Source organism: Heliangelus exortis, chromosome 15 (genome assembly GCF_036169615.1).
Source record: "Heliangelus exortis chromosome 15, bHelExo1.hap1, whole genome shotgun sequence".
NCBI classification, from domain to species: Eukaryota; Metazoa; Chordata; class Aves; order Apodiformes; family Trochilidae; genus Heliangelus; species Heliangelus exortis.
The window spans coordinates 2,494,596-2,511,753 of NC_092436.1; the positions used below are offsets into that span (position 1 = coordinate 2,494,596).

Below are 17,158 nucleotides of genomic sequence, written 5' to 3' on the forward strand. Positions count from 1 at the left end.
GACATTTCATAAATAACATCTTTATTAATGAGTTTTATTTTTCACATTCTTTAAAGTGGTGTTGAATTGAATTCTGCATAGTCCAGAGTGGAAAAAAAAATTAAATAAGTTAATAGAAGTCAGGCCCAAATGTGAATGTTGCTTTTTTTTAAGTTAAGTAAGACTGGTCACAATCATAGGAATAAGCAACCTTCAAAACTAAATGGTCAGGGAGGTGTGGAGGGGCTGGGGAAGAAAACCACCAGAAAAACTCTCAGCAGTATATTTGTCTATTAAGGAAGTCTCACACAAAGACACACAACACTCATTCACATTCATGTGTACAACAGAGTGTAAACTACAGAAGAAAGATACTTCCCCTAGTGAAGGAAATGAAACAGAGCAGGATTATTTGTGTATTTAACCGAGTGTTGATCAGCTGTTCCCACAAGGGAAACCATTGTAATACCCAGGTGAACAAACACAAGGTCCAGGTTTCTTCATGCCCTCATCACAACCACATTTAAACGAGACCCCACAGTAGGGAACATGAAGCCTGAATGTTTCCATAATACTAAGAATTACTCTTAAAACACACTTTTAAATCAGTAACACCTCCCTTCTGTGTAATTCTCCATACCATCCCTTTCCTTCCTGCTAATGTTTCTCACAGTAGGTTGGAGGAGCAGGTGAAGAGGACCTCTCAGTGCCCATGGAATGGCTCAGCCTCTGGAAGTGGTCTGCACCTTCAGCTTCATTTCCATGTGCATGGGCAACACAGTCCCAAGTCTCCCACACCAACACCCCAGGGTGACTGCAAGGAGTGCTTCTGATACTGACACCATCCACTGATTCAGCTGCTGTTCTCTGCATTATCACCATCACCAGAAAAAAATCTAGAGAAGAAAAAAAGAGGCATGTCCCCTACATAACAGCTGGAGGTAGCAAAGACTCACAAGTTTGTCCACGTGCTGGGGAGAGGCCATTTCTTTCCTCCAGTTTTGATTTTTGCAGCAGAGACTCCTCTACAGCTGAGCACGAGTTTAAATGCAGATTTCTTTTATGTTGGTCATTTGGAAAAGGTGTTCAATACTGACACTCTGAACTTTACCATGCACAAACTAGGCTCAACACTCTGCATATGATTGTGCAGTAATAAACTTCAGTTACAATTTACACTAGTTAGGTTCTGAATTATTCAGATGCACAATCTAGGACTGTGGGGAATTGATCATCAATATTCAATCATTCAGGTTCAGAGCTAGGAAAGGAATAAGTCTCCTTTATTTGCTAGGAGCCTGTAGGCTTTAAATTTGAGATTTAAGCCCAGCAGGTCAAGAGAGAAAGTTATTTATGAAACCAAACCAGTCAGAAATACACCTGCTGCCATGGGTATTGGAAACAGGAGGCCTAAAGTATTCTGGAGAAGCTCTAGAATGGTGAGTAAAAGGGATTCAATAAAAACACTCACAGCAGTTTGTACTCTTAAAAGAGGAAAAAAAAAACTGCACAGAGAAACTCAACTCCGTGACAGTGAAATGGTGACTCCAGGGCTGAAACCCTACCTGTGTTTGACAGAGGAGAGTAAAACATTCCCAGCACACAGCAACACCAACCACAGCTCCATGGCAGTGCCAGCCAGCACCAACGAGGCACTGACAGATGTGTGCTTCAACACCCCTTCTTCTGAAAGAACCTGCTTCCTCCTCAGCACCTTTCACCCAAAGATGAGGAAAACCAGGAGTCTGGAAACAAGGACTGCACATAACCAAACTTCACCCCAGAACTAAGCCACGTGCCTGGGTTTCAGGGCAAAACCACAGGAAAAAAATCCATCTTGTCCCAGTTCAAAACACCAAGAATAAAAGTGGCTGATGAGGTGGGGGCCCACACACTTTCATGAGCAGCAATGTCAATGTTTTTTTTTTTTTCCCCTGGGAATTTCATAAACAAAGTCCCGGGTAGACCCCAAATCTCATTCAGTTAGGAAAAGAATATTTAGTGCAATGGTATTCTTAATTTCTTCAAAAAAAAAAAAAAAAAAAATCTGTATTTCTTGTGTCACTCCAGGGGTTTAACTCAAGATACCAGTAGAGTAAGACCACTTTTGACATTAGTTCAAGACTTACATTGGCACATCTGATTGACATTATTTATACTTTCTTAAAATGGTGGTTATAAGGGCTTTGGACGAGATTTTTCTTTTACTAACACAAAATCCTAAAATAAATGCAATTTGATAGTCTGAAAAAAACACCTTCCTCTGCCATAACATGAAACTATTTTGTGGCCTTCTGTGTTTCAGGAAAATATCCTACTTAGTCAGATCACCAGGCAGCTTCACTAATTAAGACACATAAAATGAAACATTTTCCATTAAAGTTGCCAAAAACTGGATTTAAATTTATTGCATGACGTTGCATAAGAAAGTATATTATTGAAAACTGTAAGGCATCATGCAATTGTCCATCAGCTAATTATTTATTATTCCTTGAAAGATGGTTATATACTCTAAAGTTATAAAACCAGTTTCAAAAAAGTACATAAAAAAATTTAACATAAGCATTAAATATTTTTTCACATGTTCATAGTTTTTCAGCTGTTAAAAAGTGCATTCAAACATACTGTACTGGAAAGTTGCTCTGACCAAAAATGGGGCCCGAGACTTGTTAAATTAAAAGCTGCAAAAGAATGCTGCACAGGATTATAAAGCTCACAGGTTGGGATAACTTCAGTTTACAAACTGGCTTGAAATAATTTTTCCATCCTCACATTGATAATTTAGCATACGTGATATAATTCACTGGAAACGTAGGGTTGGATAACTGAAGAGTCAAATGAATTCAAGTTACGTACACTGAGTGATCAAATAAGGAGCAGACTTAATATTCAGAGAGGGGAGAGAAAGGGCTGATGCAATTTTGGCATTAATCAATGTACTGAGCCATCCAACGGAAGCCTTCTCCATAGCCTTGTCTCTTTAGCACGCTGCACATGAACACTTCCAGAGGTCTGGCGTTCAGTTCTTTCAGGGATACATTGCCCTGCAGAGGGACAGAAGTGGTCCAGGTTACAGCATCATCATGCAAGGACAGCTGCTTGACATGGATATTTGTTTCTATGCCATTATTTATCTCAGGTTGGATTGCTGGGGTTTCAGAAAGGAAATGACTCTAAAAACGTGGAAGCGTTGCTGAGATTCAGGGCCACCTGAGGAACAGGCACAGAGGATTTTCCAAATGCCTTGACATCTGGAGAGGGGGAAGTGGATGAAACCAGAAAGCAACAGCAGGCTCTTGGAAAGGGAATTTGAGAGCATATACTCAGTTTTCAGTCGCAGTTCCCTGCCTGGTTTCTAAGAGATAAAGGGAGCTGGGACAGAGCCACACTGGGAGGGCTTTGTCAGCTGCAGAGAGGGGTCTTTCCAAGGGCAAGTGACAACAGAGCAACTTGTACCTAGTGCCCTGTATCCAAATACCTCTTTACAAGTAGTACACTGTATTTACTTGAAGTTAAGAAGAGTTGAGTATCACAAAGATCCACATTAGAAACCTGCCTTGTGGCTACAGATGCCAGGAGGAACTTTTTTTCCTCTCACAGTCCACAAACTCAGCCCTTCAGAGTGGTGTAAATCTCTTTCTAATCTTTAGGTAAAGATGTTAAACAACAAATTGTACTAAGTCTGCACTTTAAAAGTTTATCCTGTTTTCTCTTATAATTCTCACCCAAAAGACAGCCTCTGAAGACTTCCTCATCCTTTTAAAGTATTAAAAACTATCCTAATTTTTTTTCTGAAAAAACATGGCATAAAATGCAATGGTAAAAAGTTGTAGCAGAGATCCACCTAGCACACTCACAAAAAAAGAGACTCCATAATTAATTTATTCCACATACAGTTAATGAGCACTAAGTGGTTTACAAATTATAAAGCATTTTATGTAGCTGGAGTGAACTGGAATCAACACAAAATAAGGCAAACATCCCTAACAAAAAAAACCAAAACAAAACAACAAACCAAACTAAAAAAAAGGGAACATTACCTTTCCTGTTGTCTGGCCATACAGACCAAATGTCTCTCGTAACCTCTCTTCACTGATGGCTTCAGGTCTGTCAATCTTGTTACCAAGAATTAGGATAGGCACATTAGCAATAGTTTCATCTGTCATTAGTGACTACAAAAGGAAAGGAGAAAGGAGGGATTAATTTACAATATAGAAGATCAGACAGCTGCTATTCATGTCCAGGTAGCAGCAGAGCTCTGTTGAATACAGGGAATTTGAGATTATTTTTACAAGTTAAAGTTAAAACTTTCAAAAATTTATTTCAACTTACATCAAGCTCTTGTTTGGATTCAAGCAATCTTTCATGATCTGCACAGTCCACCAAGAACACAATGCCATTAATTGCAGGCAGATAGTTTTTCCACACTCTTCGGGCTACAATAAGAATAAAAGGAAATTACCCCAAAATTCAGAGCAATGCACATCAGTAATTAAGAAGCAAATGGGTTTAAGTTTTAACTTATGCTGCCAGTCCTTGGAGTGCAATTTCATGTTTTAAAAGGATTGAAATAATGAAACAAAAGTATTATTTCCTGTACTGTTATTACCACTCTTATCCCACGTGCACAATGATGTCCTGAAGCTTTTTGTTTCCCCAAGAATTATGTCAACAAAGGTGAGTTTGAAGCATAAAGCTTAAATGTAAATGTAAGCAATGCAAACATCAGTCTCCCAGTTCTGCTCTACTGCACCTCTTGCTGAATTCTATTTGGGATTTGTGACAAGTGGTGGAAACAGACAGTGAATATTTTCTCTGTCTCAAGAGTGTGGGAAGTCAATCTCTGCAGCGTGATCATCTTTCTAACCCAAAACAAGGGGACTGGAGACAACTCTGACTCAATTCAGGGAAGTGAGTTAAGGTATTCTCTCACCTTGAGCATGTCCACCCAGATCAAAGGTAGTGAAAGTCATGCCAGCAATTGTCAGCTCTTCAGAAGCTAGAAATACACAGAATTGTAGTCTCTGTGAAAATTATGCAGGACATTGGAGCAGTCTAATGTTCTAGTGTGTAGATTTTACTTTGTCTTGGTCCTTTCAGGATTTTGTTATCATGAAACAAATGAGTGCAATACATTTTCTCTCAAAAATCAACAACATGTTTGTTTAGTGGTTACTAGCATTTTGTTTTTAAAACACGTGTGAAATATCTACAATGCTAAGAACAGCAGAGAATATTTGTACATTATTTATCCCTACAGATTACACACAAACAACAGTTGGCTCTGGCATCTGGTTTGCCACAAAGATGGCATTTCATATACCATGCTGCTCACAGCTTCTCCTCACATCCTTTCAAGTTCTCAGCTCTTTACTGGGCTTCACCAATTCACATTTTTAACCCCTGCTGAACTTCTCTTGTAAGGTACCAGGATGACAATTGCACAGCAACCTCTGAGCCAAAAAATCATAATAGGACAGAAATGCTAATTTTTCAGCTACACAGAGAAGCTGCTCCCAAACACTGCAAGACACAATAACCCACAGGTTCTGCCATCTAGATTCTCAGCTCCATCATTCTGCTTGACACTTAATTTTAAATACATCCCACTGAAGTACCCTGAGTATTACTTGAAGTATCTACAAACTGCAATCCCAGCAATTCCTGTTTCTCTCCAATTGGTCCTACAATGTATCATCAGGTCCTGCTTCTCCTCCAACACTTTAAATACTCTCCAGCTTTGGAACCAGCAACATGAACTTACTAGGGTGTAACGTGGGGACGTGCTGTCCCAGTCTGTCATCTTTGAGCATGTGCAGCAGTGTAGTTTTTCCAGCATTATCCAGTCCAAGAAACACTAGTTTGCCTGATTTCTTGTACAGTCCTAGAACAAAGAGGAGGTAGTGAACAGTTAAATCAGTAGGAGTTAGTTTTTTAGCACTTGGGATGATTTTGCTTGCAGGAACACTGTGGTACAAAATACAGAACAGCCAAGCTCAGCCACACACTTTATCAGTGCCCTTTATCCATGTTCTCCTACTTGTGCAAACTACACTCACACTCACTCACATGCCTGCTTGCAGGATGCTCAGTGGGAGGGGGAGAGGCACACAAGTGATGCAAAATTTCACTCACATAAATGCATTTATATTATCTTAGCAAAACCACCAAAGAGGACTAAATTTTGCCCACGAAGCTAACTCTGTCCCAGCTGAACTGTATGAACTATCCTGAATGGCATCATCAGGGCAGTTCTGACACACTTGCTATAGTGTGATAATGCTTTCATAGCAGAAATAATAAATTTTAATTTCAGTGATTGTCATATTGGTGAAAATGCCTCTTCCCCCCTTTTTTTTCCCCCCTTCTGCTTGCAACCAGCAAATGCAACAGTTGCTGTCAAGGAGAGGAAAGATGTGCAAAATACAAACACCATATTTTCTTAAGCTTGAGATTATCAAAGGGCAATTTGCTTGTAACTTGCCAACACTACATCCTATGCCAGGATTATTTTTCATTCCTTCAAACTGATTGACATTCAAAGTAAAACATTTTTAAGACAAATTGAATTTTTTAAAAAATTACTGAAGGAAGAATCTCTTAACTTTGCCTTTTTAAAGCAGAAAATCTTCCCTTATTCCCTCTTGAAAGAGCTTGGATACCACAGCTGTGGCTGTGTGCTGGATGCACACTGCACATCTCCTTAGGACCACTGCTGACCTCACAGCTTTCCCCAGTGCTGAAGAGGGCAGAAGACTTAGAGCAGAGGTGAGGAAATACACACACCTCTGTATTTATTCAAAAGAAAAACTGAGCTGTATTCCAAACAGAATTCTCCTTCTGTGTAAAAAGAACTGCAAAATATTGCTGGTTTTACATCAGCAAGATCTTTTACTACATACAGTCATAGTATCATGGTACTTCTCAATGTGCTGAAATTTATTTTACCACCTCAGAAACATTTTGGGAAGGACACAAACACATTTGACTCACAGCTCAACTGCCCCAAGGCTGCAGTCCCCACGTTACCTGCACACCCAGCACTGCAAACTCCACAGCATCATCCTGCCCTGTGCTTTCTTCCTTCTTATTTAATGTGTTATCCTCACCCGTGTTTGATTTGCTGGGATTTTAGGCACTGCTGCTGGGACAGCCCCACTGATGCTGCAGCATGGCAGGGACATTTGTGCCTCTGCCTGGCCAACCTTTACACTGCTGCTGTTTGCTCACCTCTCCCCCTGCCTTCAAGCTAATCTCTGGGATCACATTCCAACTGGACATGTTTTGTAACTTGTAGGAATAATTATTCTTTCCTATTACTCAGCTTATTTCATGAGTGATCTTTATTACTACAGGTACTGTAGAGTGCCTTGAAAGCTCTCTCAAACACAACTCTTCCCAAAGTCACCTTCTCATATGCCCCAATACACATTCACTATTAAAGCAGAGGAGAAAGTGTTAATATTTGCAAAGAAAAAAGAATTGGACAAACATTTTCGTATTTTAATTTATGTCACAGGAAAAACTCCAGTTCACACTTACATTATGAGTTAAACAAAACCCTACTAAACCATAGTAAAACAGTATTTTTGCCACTCTCAGCCTGGGCATCCAGGAGTCTTTGATCCCAAATAAGGTGCTTCTGCTTTCTCTGAAAGATTTCACATTTTTCAAACACCTTTCACAGAAACTGAAGACAAATAAGCAGCCACACGCCAACTATTAGCTACACCAAGACCAGCTTTATATCCAAACAAAATAAAGATATTTTGTGTATTCTAGAAGTATTCATGTGCAAAGATGTACTACATCAAGTGATCTCATCAGCCTGCTGACAGGACAGGGAACTATAGGGACTTCCCAAACGTTATGAACAGCTTTCAACTGTAAATGTGAGAATGAAAAGTGTTTTTATTAGAATAAGAGGGATATATTGAAAGCAATTCTACTTCAAGCTCCAGTATCTTTCACCAGAATTAGACTTTCCATGTACAGGAATGGGAAAGCAGGCCAGCATGCAGCAATCACTGCTCAGCTAAGTAAGAGGAGATAAGAAAGATTAGTCAACCTAGTTAAAATTTCACTGCTGATATTTCGATAGCAGGCCAAGGGTCTAACATTCAGCAAAGAAGTTTAAACTCTCAACTGATAAAAGGCAGATGGCACAGCTTACCATGTTTCCTTAACCTCAAATACTTTTTATCTGATTCAATAAAATTTTTGGAACTTGTAAACTCTGCCTTTTAACCATGTGATCTGCAGCTTTTGTTCCTCTTTGTAGTACCCTAACATTCCCTTTCCTCTCATTCTTGGGTTGTTTGGAGGGGGGTGTGTGTGGTTTTGTTTGCTTATTTTTTGGTTGGTTGGTTGGTTTTTTTCCTCCTTCTGTCTATGACAAGCTAATATTTCACCTTGGATGGATATGGATTGCAGACTCTTCTGGTCAGGGAATACTTTCCTGAGGCTTTTCAGAAGATGTCAGTGAAGCTTCACACTGCTGACATGAGCAAGGGCTTCAGTATCCAGCATGAATTTTGTGTAGATAGTCCCTCATATTTGGATTCTCAAGTGACAGCCTCATGTGCAAAAGAACTGAACTAAAATAACTGAGTTCAGTTTACAGCAGAGAAAATTCAGAAGCTGCATAGAAATCAACTGAATTACACCTGTTTAAATGTAGCACTATTAGAAAAAGCAAACCTATTATGTTCATGAACATGTAATTTTTATCAAGAGGTTAAAGGATTAATGTAAGATTGAGAGGAGAGCACACTCTGGAAATACTCAGTATTTGACAAGTGAAACTTTTGTTTGCATGTTACTGAATATACACCAAAACAAATCTTATTATTTAACCAGCAGCTATGTTTGAAGATAAGAGAAGTGAGCAGATATTTTGTGTAAGAATAGCACAAAGGAAAACCCCCAAACAATAAAAACTTACCTAGAAACTGTAATACACTACTGAAACCACTGTAAATCCAACCAAATATGAAGGACATATCTGAATCTTATAATCTGAAATAAACAGAAAATATATTGCATTTAAGACATGTGAGCACATTAAACACTGCAAGGTATTTGTAGACAAAAAAAGTAATTCAAAGCCCTGGGTGAAAACCAAAAAACAATTCAGTTTTGGTAAACTCTATCACGGACCAATTAAATGACCCCACAGTTAAATAAAAAACTAGTTTAGAAATGGAAACCAGTATCATCAGCACTGACCTCTTCTTCCCCTTGAAAAATGATACAGGGACAGAAGACTTTGCAAGAAATAAAAATATCTGTATTGGAAGTATGGAAGTGAGTGATGCTCCACTGAAGATTTCAAACAGGACCTTCACACACCATCTTGTCAACTGGGAAAATTGGGAGTTTTGAGAGGGCAAGAGGGGGCTGGCAGGGCACAGTCAGTGCTCCAGTTGCTCTTGGGAGCTGCTGGAGTTTGAAGCAGAGGTGAGAAGAGGTGAAGAGGTTTTGTCAAGTTGAATTCAGGCTGCCACAATTTAAACCTTAAACACAAAACTTAAGTTTTTTTAAAAAATACTGTGTTTCCCACTGAATTCTTCCTTAGATTCAAGAACTGAAAGACAAGCTGAGAGCAGCCAGGATGAGCATGGTCAGTGTCCTTGTACCATACAACTGTCAGTAAACTCCAGCTGGCCATCATGGGCAGGACACCCCTTGCTACCAGGATGAAGCTCTGCTGCTCCACAAATACCCCTTTCTTTATGACACAATTTAAAAAAAAATAAAAATAAGGCTGCTATGCCCATCCCTGGGAAAAAAGCAAGTGGCCAGGATGGACTGCAGAGAGTGACAAATTCAGTTCTTTCTGCCCCAGGAAAAACCCCTCTGTCACAGAAGGCAAGAGGCCCAGGGGAGGTGTCAGGGGAGCTCTGGCACACCTTGAGTGCCCAGGAGGATGAGCAGCACAGAGAAGGAACCACCATGCCTGCCAAAGGGATGCTTTGGGGCATGAGAATAAAGCCACCACTCAAGTTCACTGTAGCCACAAGCAATCAATTTCTTAGCTTTCATCTTAATTTCCTCATTATCTGAAGTGAGGGTAATGGTACTGAAAGCACCAGTTTGACACAATGAATTGGTATCTAGGGTGAAAAACCTCTTGAAAGACTGAAGGGCAATATTCTTAGAAACATTTAGCCAGGTAATTCCTACTGGAGCTAACATCAAGGCTTGCTGAAGTTTTGACTATCCTCAAAAAACTGGAGTGTGGTGCCTTGGGGGGATCACAAGATGACTTCAGGGCAGCTCTGACCCTGGAGCACAGCACAGTCACCAAAACAGAGGTCAGAACCAGATCAAAATCCAGGCGCCTGTCACAGCAATTATACTTGTGTCAATGAGCAGAATTTCTCCATTAAACAAAACCAGGTATGTCACAGCAAGATAGCATCAAAAGAGAAGGAAAGAACAGAATCATAGAAGGGTTGGAAGGGGCCTTAAAGAACATCCAGCTCCAACCCCCCTTCATGGGCAGGGACACCTCCCACAGCCCACGTTGCTCCAAGCCCCATCCAACCTGGGCTGAGACACTGCCAGGGAGGGGACAGCCACAGCTTCCTTGGGCAGCCTATATTCTATTCTAACATTCTAATTCTGTTTGCTTGCACTGGAACAACATCTTTCAGCCCTTATTTGCCTCCCTGGTTGAAGATGAAACAGCACAAGGAGTCCTTGGTTTCTCCACGACTCACCCTGAAACCTGCACTCATGTCCTAGGTTTCTCTGAACCACTGAGCACCTGCAGCAGGCACAGATTTTCAGAATACAAATGGAAGAGGCTCCTCAGTGTGTAAACACCCAGTTACACAACGTCACAGCTGAAACTGTCCCCCTGCACAGCTAAAAAGCAAAGGTCAAGAATAAGCAAACATGTCAGAACACACACGTCAGCAGATTTATTTATTGCTTGAGCAAAATACCGATCGAGAAAAGCCTCTGTGGGGGCTCAGAGAAACCATTGACTCAAATAACCTGCAAATCAGGGCAAACAGCCTGATGTAACAGAAGTGCTCAGATTACTGAGGTGAGAATAACTTCAGTGCTCAGTTCTGCTAACTTTTCCCACCTATTGAACTTAGGGGTAAAACAACGACAGCAACAAAAATCTTCGGGCATTACCGGGCAGATTAAAGTGAGAACAGGATCACTCTGCAAACACAGCTGAGGTGGCATTATTAGAGGTTAAACTGCAGTAACCACAAGAAAAGTGGTGTTAGAATCAGAGCTATCCAAATATACTCAGAGCAGCCTCAGATCAGCTGGCAGTGCTTAAAGGGAAATACTTTTTAAATGGGGGAAAAAATGACCAGTTAATTGTAAAGGCACATTGGTAATATTTGAATAGCAACATTAAATCTACTCTTATTGAACAAGAAAAGTAACTACATCATTCAGAGCAGCATCAAATCAAAGCATGAACCAGCCACAGTGGCTCTGTGTTGGGATCAAGAGTTGCTGTGCTGCTAACACAGCCAAGCCACAGCAAACTCTGGGGAAAGCTGATGGACAGGGACCCAAACTCTCAGGCTGGTGATAAAAATACCATAAAAGCAGAACAGTGACAGCTCTGGCAATGACTGCTCACAAGCCACGAAGAAGACAAAGTATTATTTGAAGGTTATTTCAAGTGTTCCCTTTAAATTAATCTGTACTGGATACGAGACAATCTTTTGATACCAACTATCATCACAAACTCACTCACCCCTCCTTAACAAAAATATGAAAGTTACTTTTCTGCCACCACATCAACAGCAGATGGCCATTACTTCAGAACATCTCCAACAACACTGGCTAACATTACTTCATCAGCAAAATCTTGTTTGGTAATGAGCCCTGTAAGCCACTCCACAGCCCAAGAAGGAGGGGTTACTTACTGGAGACTGTGGAGATGCAGAATTTCCCCCCCAGAGGCTTCAGTAACACCTTGACCTGGCCTCCTGAATGTCACCAACAGCAAAAACTACCAAGCAAACTCACATACACTTATTTCTTTTATATTCTGAAAAATAGGGGTTTTTTTCCCCTGCTCTCAACCTGTGTTTTTCTAGCTAACTCTTCGTTTCCTCTCTGAACCAGTTAGGACACTATGTACTCCCAAAGTCCGTGGAACATTAGGTAAGAGCAGGTATCAAGAGAGTTTTAAATCCATTTATGGAATAATTAGGTGACAGAAACCACCAACACCCAAGCTGAACAGCTCTTGCAGTAGCTGGAATTACACTGTGCTGGGTGGGTACCATCAGCAAGACCAAGAAAAGAAACCTCTGCCCAACAAAACAGCCCCAGCCTAGCAATCCAGCTCAAGTCTGAGAGCTTGAAGTCTCCTGCTCAAGGTGTATTTGCAGTTGCTCTATTGCACTTCTGATCATTTTAACATCATAAAACGTTACTACGGACAACAAAGCCCAAAATCCCTCAGAAACTCAGTGAATAAATTGATATCTGCCTTCTACAGCACAGTTCATTCTAGGGCATGGAACTGCAGGTTGATGTAGTATTTTAAAAGGTGAGGTAAGGGAGAGAGTTTGAAAGTGAGCTAAGAGCATAGATTTGCTTTGGGTATTTTAGAGAAGGGGTTTGATAGCAAGTTGAGATTTCCAAGAGTAACATTCATCATACCAGCAGTTACTAATGGGACAGAATAAGAGGTAGATATTGCACAACAGATGATAAATCTGGTTATGTAGCATCTTTTACTCTGAGACAGCCCCTCTGAATTCAGCAGAGAGCCGGAGCAGCCCTGACACAGCAAAGCACCCAGAGGGCTGGGCTGGTTCCCAAGGGCTGTGCCATTCCCTGACAGACTCTGCTCCTCGGAGCGGGTTATCAGCGCGGGGCTTATTGCAGCCACGTCCCGACTGATTAAAAAAAACCAAAACAAACCGCAACAAATCTGCAAAGTCGCGATTTCTGAAGGCACAGTCACGAACAAATCTTGGCAGCGGGTGACAGCAGCCGGCAAGGCCGCAGAGCGCCCGCAGGCTCCGCTCCCACCCCGCAGGCCGCAGGTGACAGCGGGGACGGGATCCCGCACCCGGGACGGCTCTCCCGACCCCAGAGGCCGCCGAGCCCCGAGTGCCCTCTTGGGGAGAGCGAAACAGACGGGAACCGCCCGCCCACCCCTCGATCCCCCCCCCTCCGCCTTGCAGCCCACCGACCCGCGCAGGCCGCGGCCACCCCGGGCGCACCAGGACCCCCGGCCAGGCCCGACGGCGGCTCCCGGCGCCCCGCAGGGTTCTCCCCCCGATGACCAAACCGCGATCCTCACCCCCTCTTCCCCGCGCTCACCCCTCCGCTGCCGAGCTCGAGGTGCGGGCGCTCCGCTGCGCTCCGCCGGCACCACCAACACGCAACCCCGCGGCTGCAACCCCGCTCCGCCCCCGCAGCGCTTCCTTCCGGGCCGGCTCGGCTGCTTCGCACGCCCCGCAGCGGGGCTGAGCCCGGCGCTCCGCCGTATTCCGCTCCGCCCGGCCCAGCGGGGCCCTCCCGGTACCGCCCTCCCGGTACCGCCCCCCCCCCCCCTCACTCTCTCTCCCCCCTCCACCCACCGAGGTCCCGGCCCGGCCCCTCCCCGGTCCCTTTAAGGCGCGCGGCCCCGCCCACTGCCGCAGAGCGTCGCTCCCGGAAGTGCCACGTGTACGCCGTGCGCCTGCGCGCGCCGCCCGGTAGTTCCGGTGCGGGCCGGCTCGGTCCCTCCCCTCCTGCTCTCCCCTCCTCTCTCCCCCCCCTCCCCCTTTCCCCGAGCTGGGCCGGGCCCCGCCAGACGGGCGGCACCGCCGAGCCGAGCCCGGCACAGCCAGCCCGGCACAGCCAGCCCTGCCGCCATGGCCCAGCCTGCCAGGCCCGCCGCTACCTACTCCGGGCAGAACGGCGCCGGGCAGCAGCCCTACAGCAACGGTGAGGAGGGCCGCTCCGGTGGGCCCGGGCCGGGGGAGCTGCCCGCCTTGCGCTCGTCCTTCCCCCGGGGCAGCGGCGCAGGCCTCGGCCCGCAGAGCAGGGGTTCCGGGTGAGGGGAGCGGGGGGCTGGGGGCTCCCCGGGGTCCTGCCCTTCGGGACGGGCGGCGGCCCGGGGGCTGCACTGGGTCCGGCTCCTTCACCGTGTCCCGGGCAACCGGAGGGTTTGGGGTGTGAATAAGGGGGGAAAAAACAAAAAAAAATGAAAAAAAGGGGGCAGAAGTGGGTAGCGGTGCCTGTCACCCCCCGCGGCAGCGCCCCGGGGCCCCTGGGAGCGCCGGTGCCGGGCTCGGGGTCTCTCGGTACCGGGTGGGTTTTCTTTGCGCCTCGGGCTTATAAATTAATAGAAGTGGCTCTGAGCAAGCCCGTGTTGGTGCTGCCGGGGTGAAAGGTCCGGTGCGAGCGGCCCCGGGTGCTCCTGCCGCCGGTGTGTCCTGTGCTCTGACCCTTTGGAACCGGCTGTACATGTGGCACCGCCGGTATCGGGGCGGGGGGGCCCGGGGAGAACCGGGCTGGGCGCAGGCGGCAGACACTGGATCTTCATTTATCTTGTTGTTCGTATCAAACTGATCTTATCTCCTGCCATGTGCTCCATTCCGGGAAAATCTTGACGGCTTCTGTTCTGCAGAATATATTTATTTATTCTCAACGTGAGATACCGAGGGTGAAACGGAACAATTTATCATCAGCCTTCTTCAGGGAAGAAAAAAATACAAGGCAGCCCTTGTCTCTGGGTCTGTTTTCTGTGTGTGTGTGGAAATCTGTGCTGTTGGAGGGTTTCCTGATGTCAGGCACACAGACAGCATCCCCTGTGCTCAGTTCCTCAATCACGTACTTGAGTCTGTCAGGAGTGGTGCTGCATCATAAGCAATTCAGTTATAATGATAATAAAAATGGGTTTTTTTTTGGTTTGTTTTTTTTCCTCCTGCTTTGTGCATGAGTAATGAAATGGTTCGACTTGTCTTTCCCCTTCTCCTTCACAGGGACCTCGTTGCTTTTCCCCCCAGTCATCTGCACAAGGATGTTTTGCAAACAACTGGCTGGTTGCTTGTAGGGTCAAGCATGTGGGAAGCTTTCTGAAGAGAAAGCTTTTCTTCTGGCAAGCAGGGGATGTGCAGAGGAACGTTAAGTGGAGTGATGGAGTGGGGTGATTTACACACTGGCATCACTTGGTGTTTGCTGATTTCCCTCTGCTTGGGTTATGCACATAATGGAAGCTCTGGAGAGGCAGTCAGAGGAGGAATTTCAGGCTTCCCCAGCTGTCAGGTGTATGGAAATGAAAGAAAATAAATGTAGAGTTATGCAAAGGCGAGGTAATAAAATTAAACAGTTGTTGTGGGATGAGTGTGGGTTGCTGGCCTTTTGCATAAGTGAGATTATTCTAACGTGGACTGTGCTTTTCATTGTTCAGAATGTATTTTGAGATGGTGCTGGGGTCCCTGAGCTTTCCAGTAAAAATGGAGCTTTTTAGAACAGCTTAGAGCATACTGAGAGCAGGGCCGTGGCCTGGGTGGTTTGTGAGAACAGAAAGCTGTCCACAGAGTGATAAATTGCTCTGTAGCTGTCAGCTCTACGTCTCAACTTGTTGCTTGCAGGACTGTTTGCAGGTAACTCCCCGGGCTCATGTTTCCATGAGGGCAGTAAATTGTCACAGCAGCACCCTGTGCTGACCAGGAAATTGTTTAACATGGAGCATCAGGTTGCTTAGCAACCACCTTCCTCACCATTTGGTTTTTTTTTTCTTTTAGTAGGACCAGTACTCTGTGTTCATTTGACTGCAGGTTACCACTTTGTTTTCCAGTTAATAGTGTGAACAAGGAGAAACAGTTGCTTTAGGACTGTTTTGCTCTCCTTACCTGATGTCTTTATGTCTTAATGGCTTTAAACTGGAAGAGGAGAGACTTAGGTTAATAAGAAATTAGAAAGAAATTCTTCACTCTGAGGGTGTTGAGCCCCTGGCCCAGGTTGCTCAGAGAAGCTGTGGCTGCCCCATCCCTGGCAGTGTCTCAGGTCAGGTTGGATGGGGCTTGGAGCAACCTGGGCTGGTGGGAGGTGTCCCTGACCATGGCAGGGGGTTGGAACTGGATCATCTTTAATGTCCCTCCAACCCAAACTGTGCTATGATGTCTCAGTGTGGCACTTCATGGTCACAAACTCTTGGGTCTGGAGACCAGTGGGTCAAAGCCAGCTGAAGCAGGCACTGGTGGTGCCCAAGCCTGTGGCAGTTGGGATGCAGATTTTCAGTGTGTTTATCCTTCCATCTCCCTGGTAGCTGGAAAGCTGACAGTGATGTACTAAATAACTGGCTCAGAGTAGGTGATGCTGAAATTCTGTGGGGTAGAAAGTATGGATTGAATCCTACCCTCCCTCTCATTTTATAAAACCATTAGGCAACCTTCATACATATTCCAGAGCCACTCCTACTCTCTTAGGAAAGTTATAGTGACCTTGTGTTCCTATAGAGGTGTCTTCAGCTGAGAAGTAGGTGGCCTCTCTTGCATCACTAACTTTATCTCTGCTCTGAGTGTTGGTTGTTTTGCTGCCATGCAGGTGGTTTAGCTCTCAAGTGTGTGCTGAACTGCTTCTTGGCTTCACAGAACATCAGAGAAAAACAGCAAGTTTGGGGAAGGATGGAGAGCCTGTGTACTCTCTAACAGGCCTCGAAGAAGTCAGGGTGAGATGGGTACCTGCTTCTGAGAAGGTTTTTTTTTCTGCACTGTGAAGCCCTTGGGAAAGGGTCTGCAGCCCTCAGTGCTGTTGTTTTAATTTGGTGTCAGTTTCATGCAGGCTTGGGCATAGCCTAATGGGACTTCTTGGTGTGCTCGTGATTTCAAAAATTGAAACTGGAAACATAGTGCCAAGGTGAATTAGATTTTTAAAGCAGCAAAGTGCTGCAGAAAATGCCAGGTTGGTCAGTTTTGGGCTTCACTTCATTTCTATAGCTTTATTCTCAAACTTACTGCTCAGTTAGGGGAAACAGTGCATAAGAGAGCAATCCAAGTACTGTGATTCCTGCCTGGGCTACAGAGTCCTGCTTGAAGGTGAATATTCAAGTCATGAAGTTGATTTGTATTTGTTTTGGGTTTTTTTTTTTGGTTGGTTGGTTTATAGTAATGTTATGGTATGAGTGCACATGCTGATGCAGTCCTGAGGCCTGGCAGCCCCTAGGAACCCTTCATCATTTTTAGGGTGA

General features: G+C 44.5%; 2 protein-coding genes across 5 annotated transcripts in view; one reads left to right on the top strand and one right to left on the bottom strand.

Moving 5' to 3' along the window:
* SAR1B (secretion associated Ras related GTPase 1B) lies at positions 1–14,276 on the bottom strand. 3 transcript variants are annotated; one of them, XM_071759309.1, is made up of 8 exons: positions 13,869–14,276; positions 10,704–10,851; positions 8,924–8,997; positions 5,744–5,863; positions 4,913–4,978; positions 4,312–4,415; positions 4,020–4,151; positions 1–3,023 (listed from the first exon to the last, which is right to left on the bottom strand). In XM_071759309.1, the coding sequence occupies exons 3-8, from the start codon at positions 8,979–8,981 to the stop codon at positions 2,907–2,909; spliced, it is 597 nt and encodes a 198-aa protein (XP_071615410.1). In that variant the 5' UTR covers positions 8,982–8,997; positions 10,704–10,851; positions 13,869–14,276; the 3' UTR covers positions 1–2,906. The 3 variants fall into 3 exon arrangements, with proteins under 3 accessions (XP_071615410.1, XP_071615407.1, XP_071615409.1); XM_071759306.1 differs by lacking the exons at positions 10,704–10,851; positions 13,869–14,276 and adding an exon at positions 13,300–13,565; XM_071759308.1 differs by lacking the exons at positions 10,704–10,851; positions 13,869–14,276 and adding an exon at positions 13,280–13,473.
* SEC24A (SEC24 homolog A, COPII coat complex component) overlaps positions 13,664–17,158 on the top strand; it is a 23,590-nt gene continuing 20,095 nt past the window's right edge. The window contains exon 1 of one of the 2 annotated variants that reach the window (XM_071759298.1): positions 13,664–13,908. In XM_071759298.1, the coding sequence (XP_071615399.1) occupies positions 13,836–13,908 (73 nt within the window). In that variant the 5' untranslated portion in view covers positions 13,664–13,835. Of the gene's footprint in view, positions 13,909–15,160; positions 15,279–17,158 lie in introns of those variants that run through there. The other variant, XM_071759297.1, reaches the window with a different exon arrangement.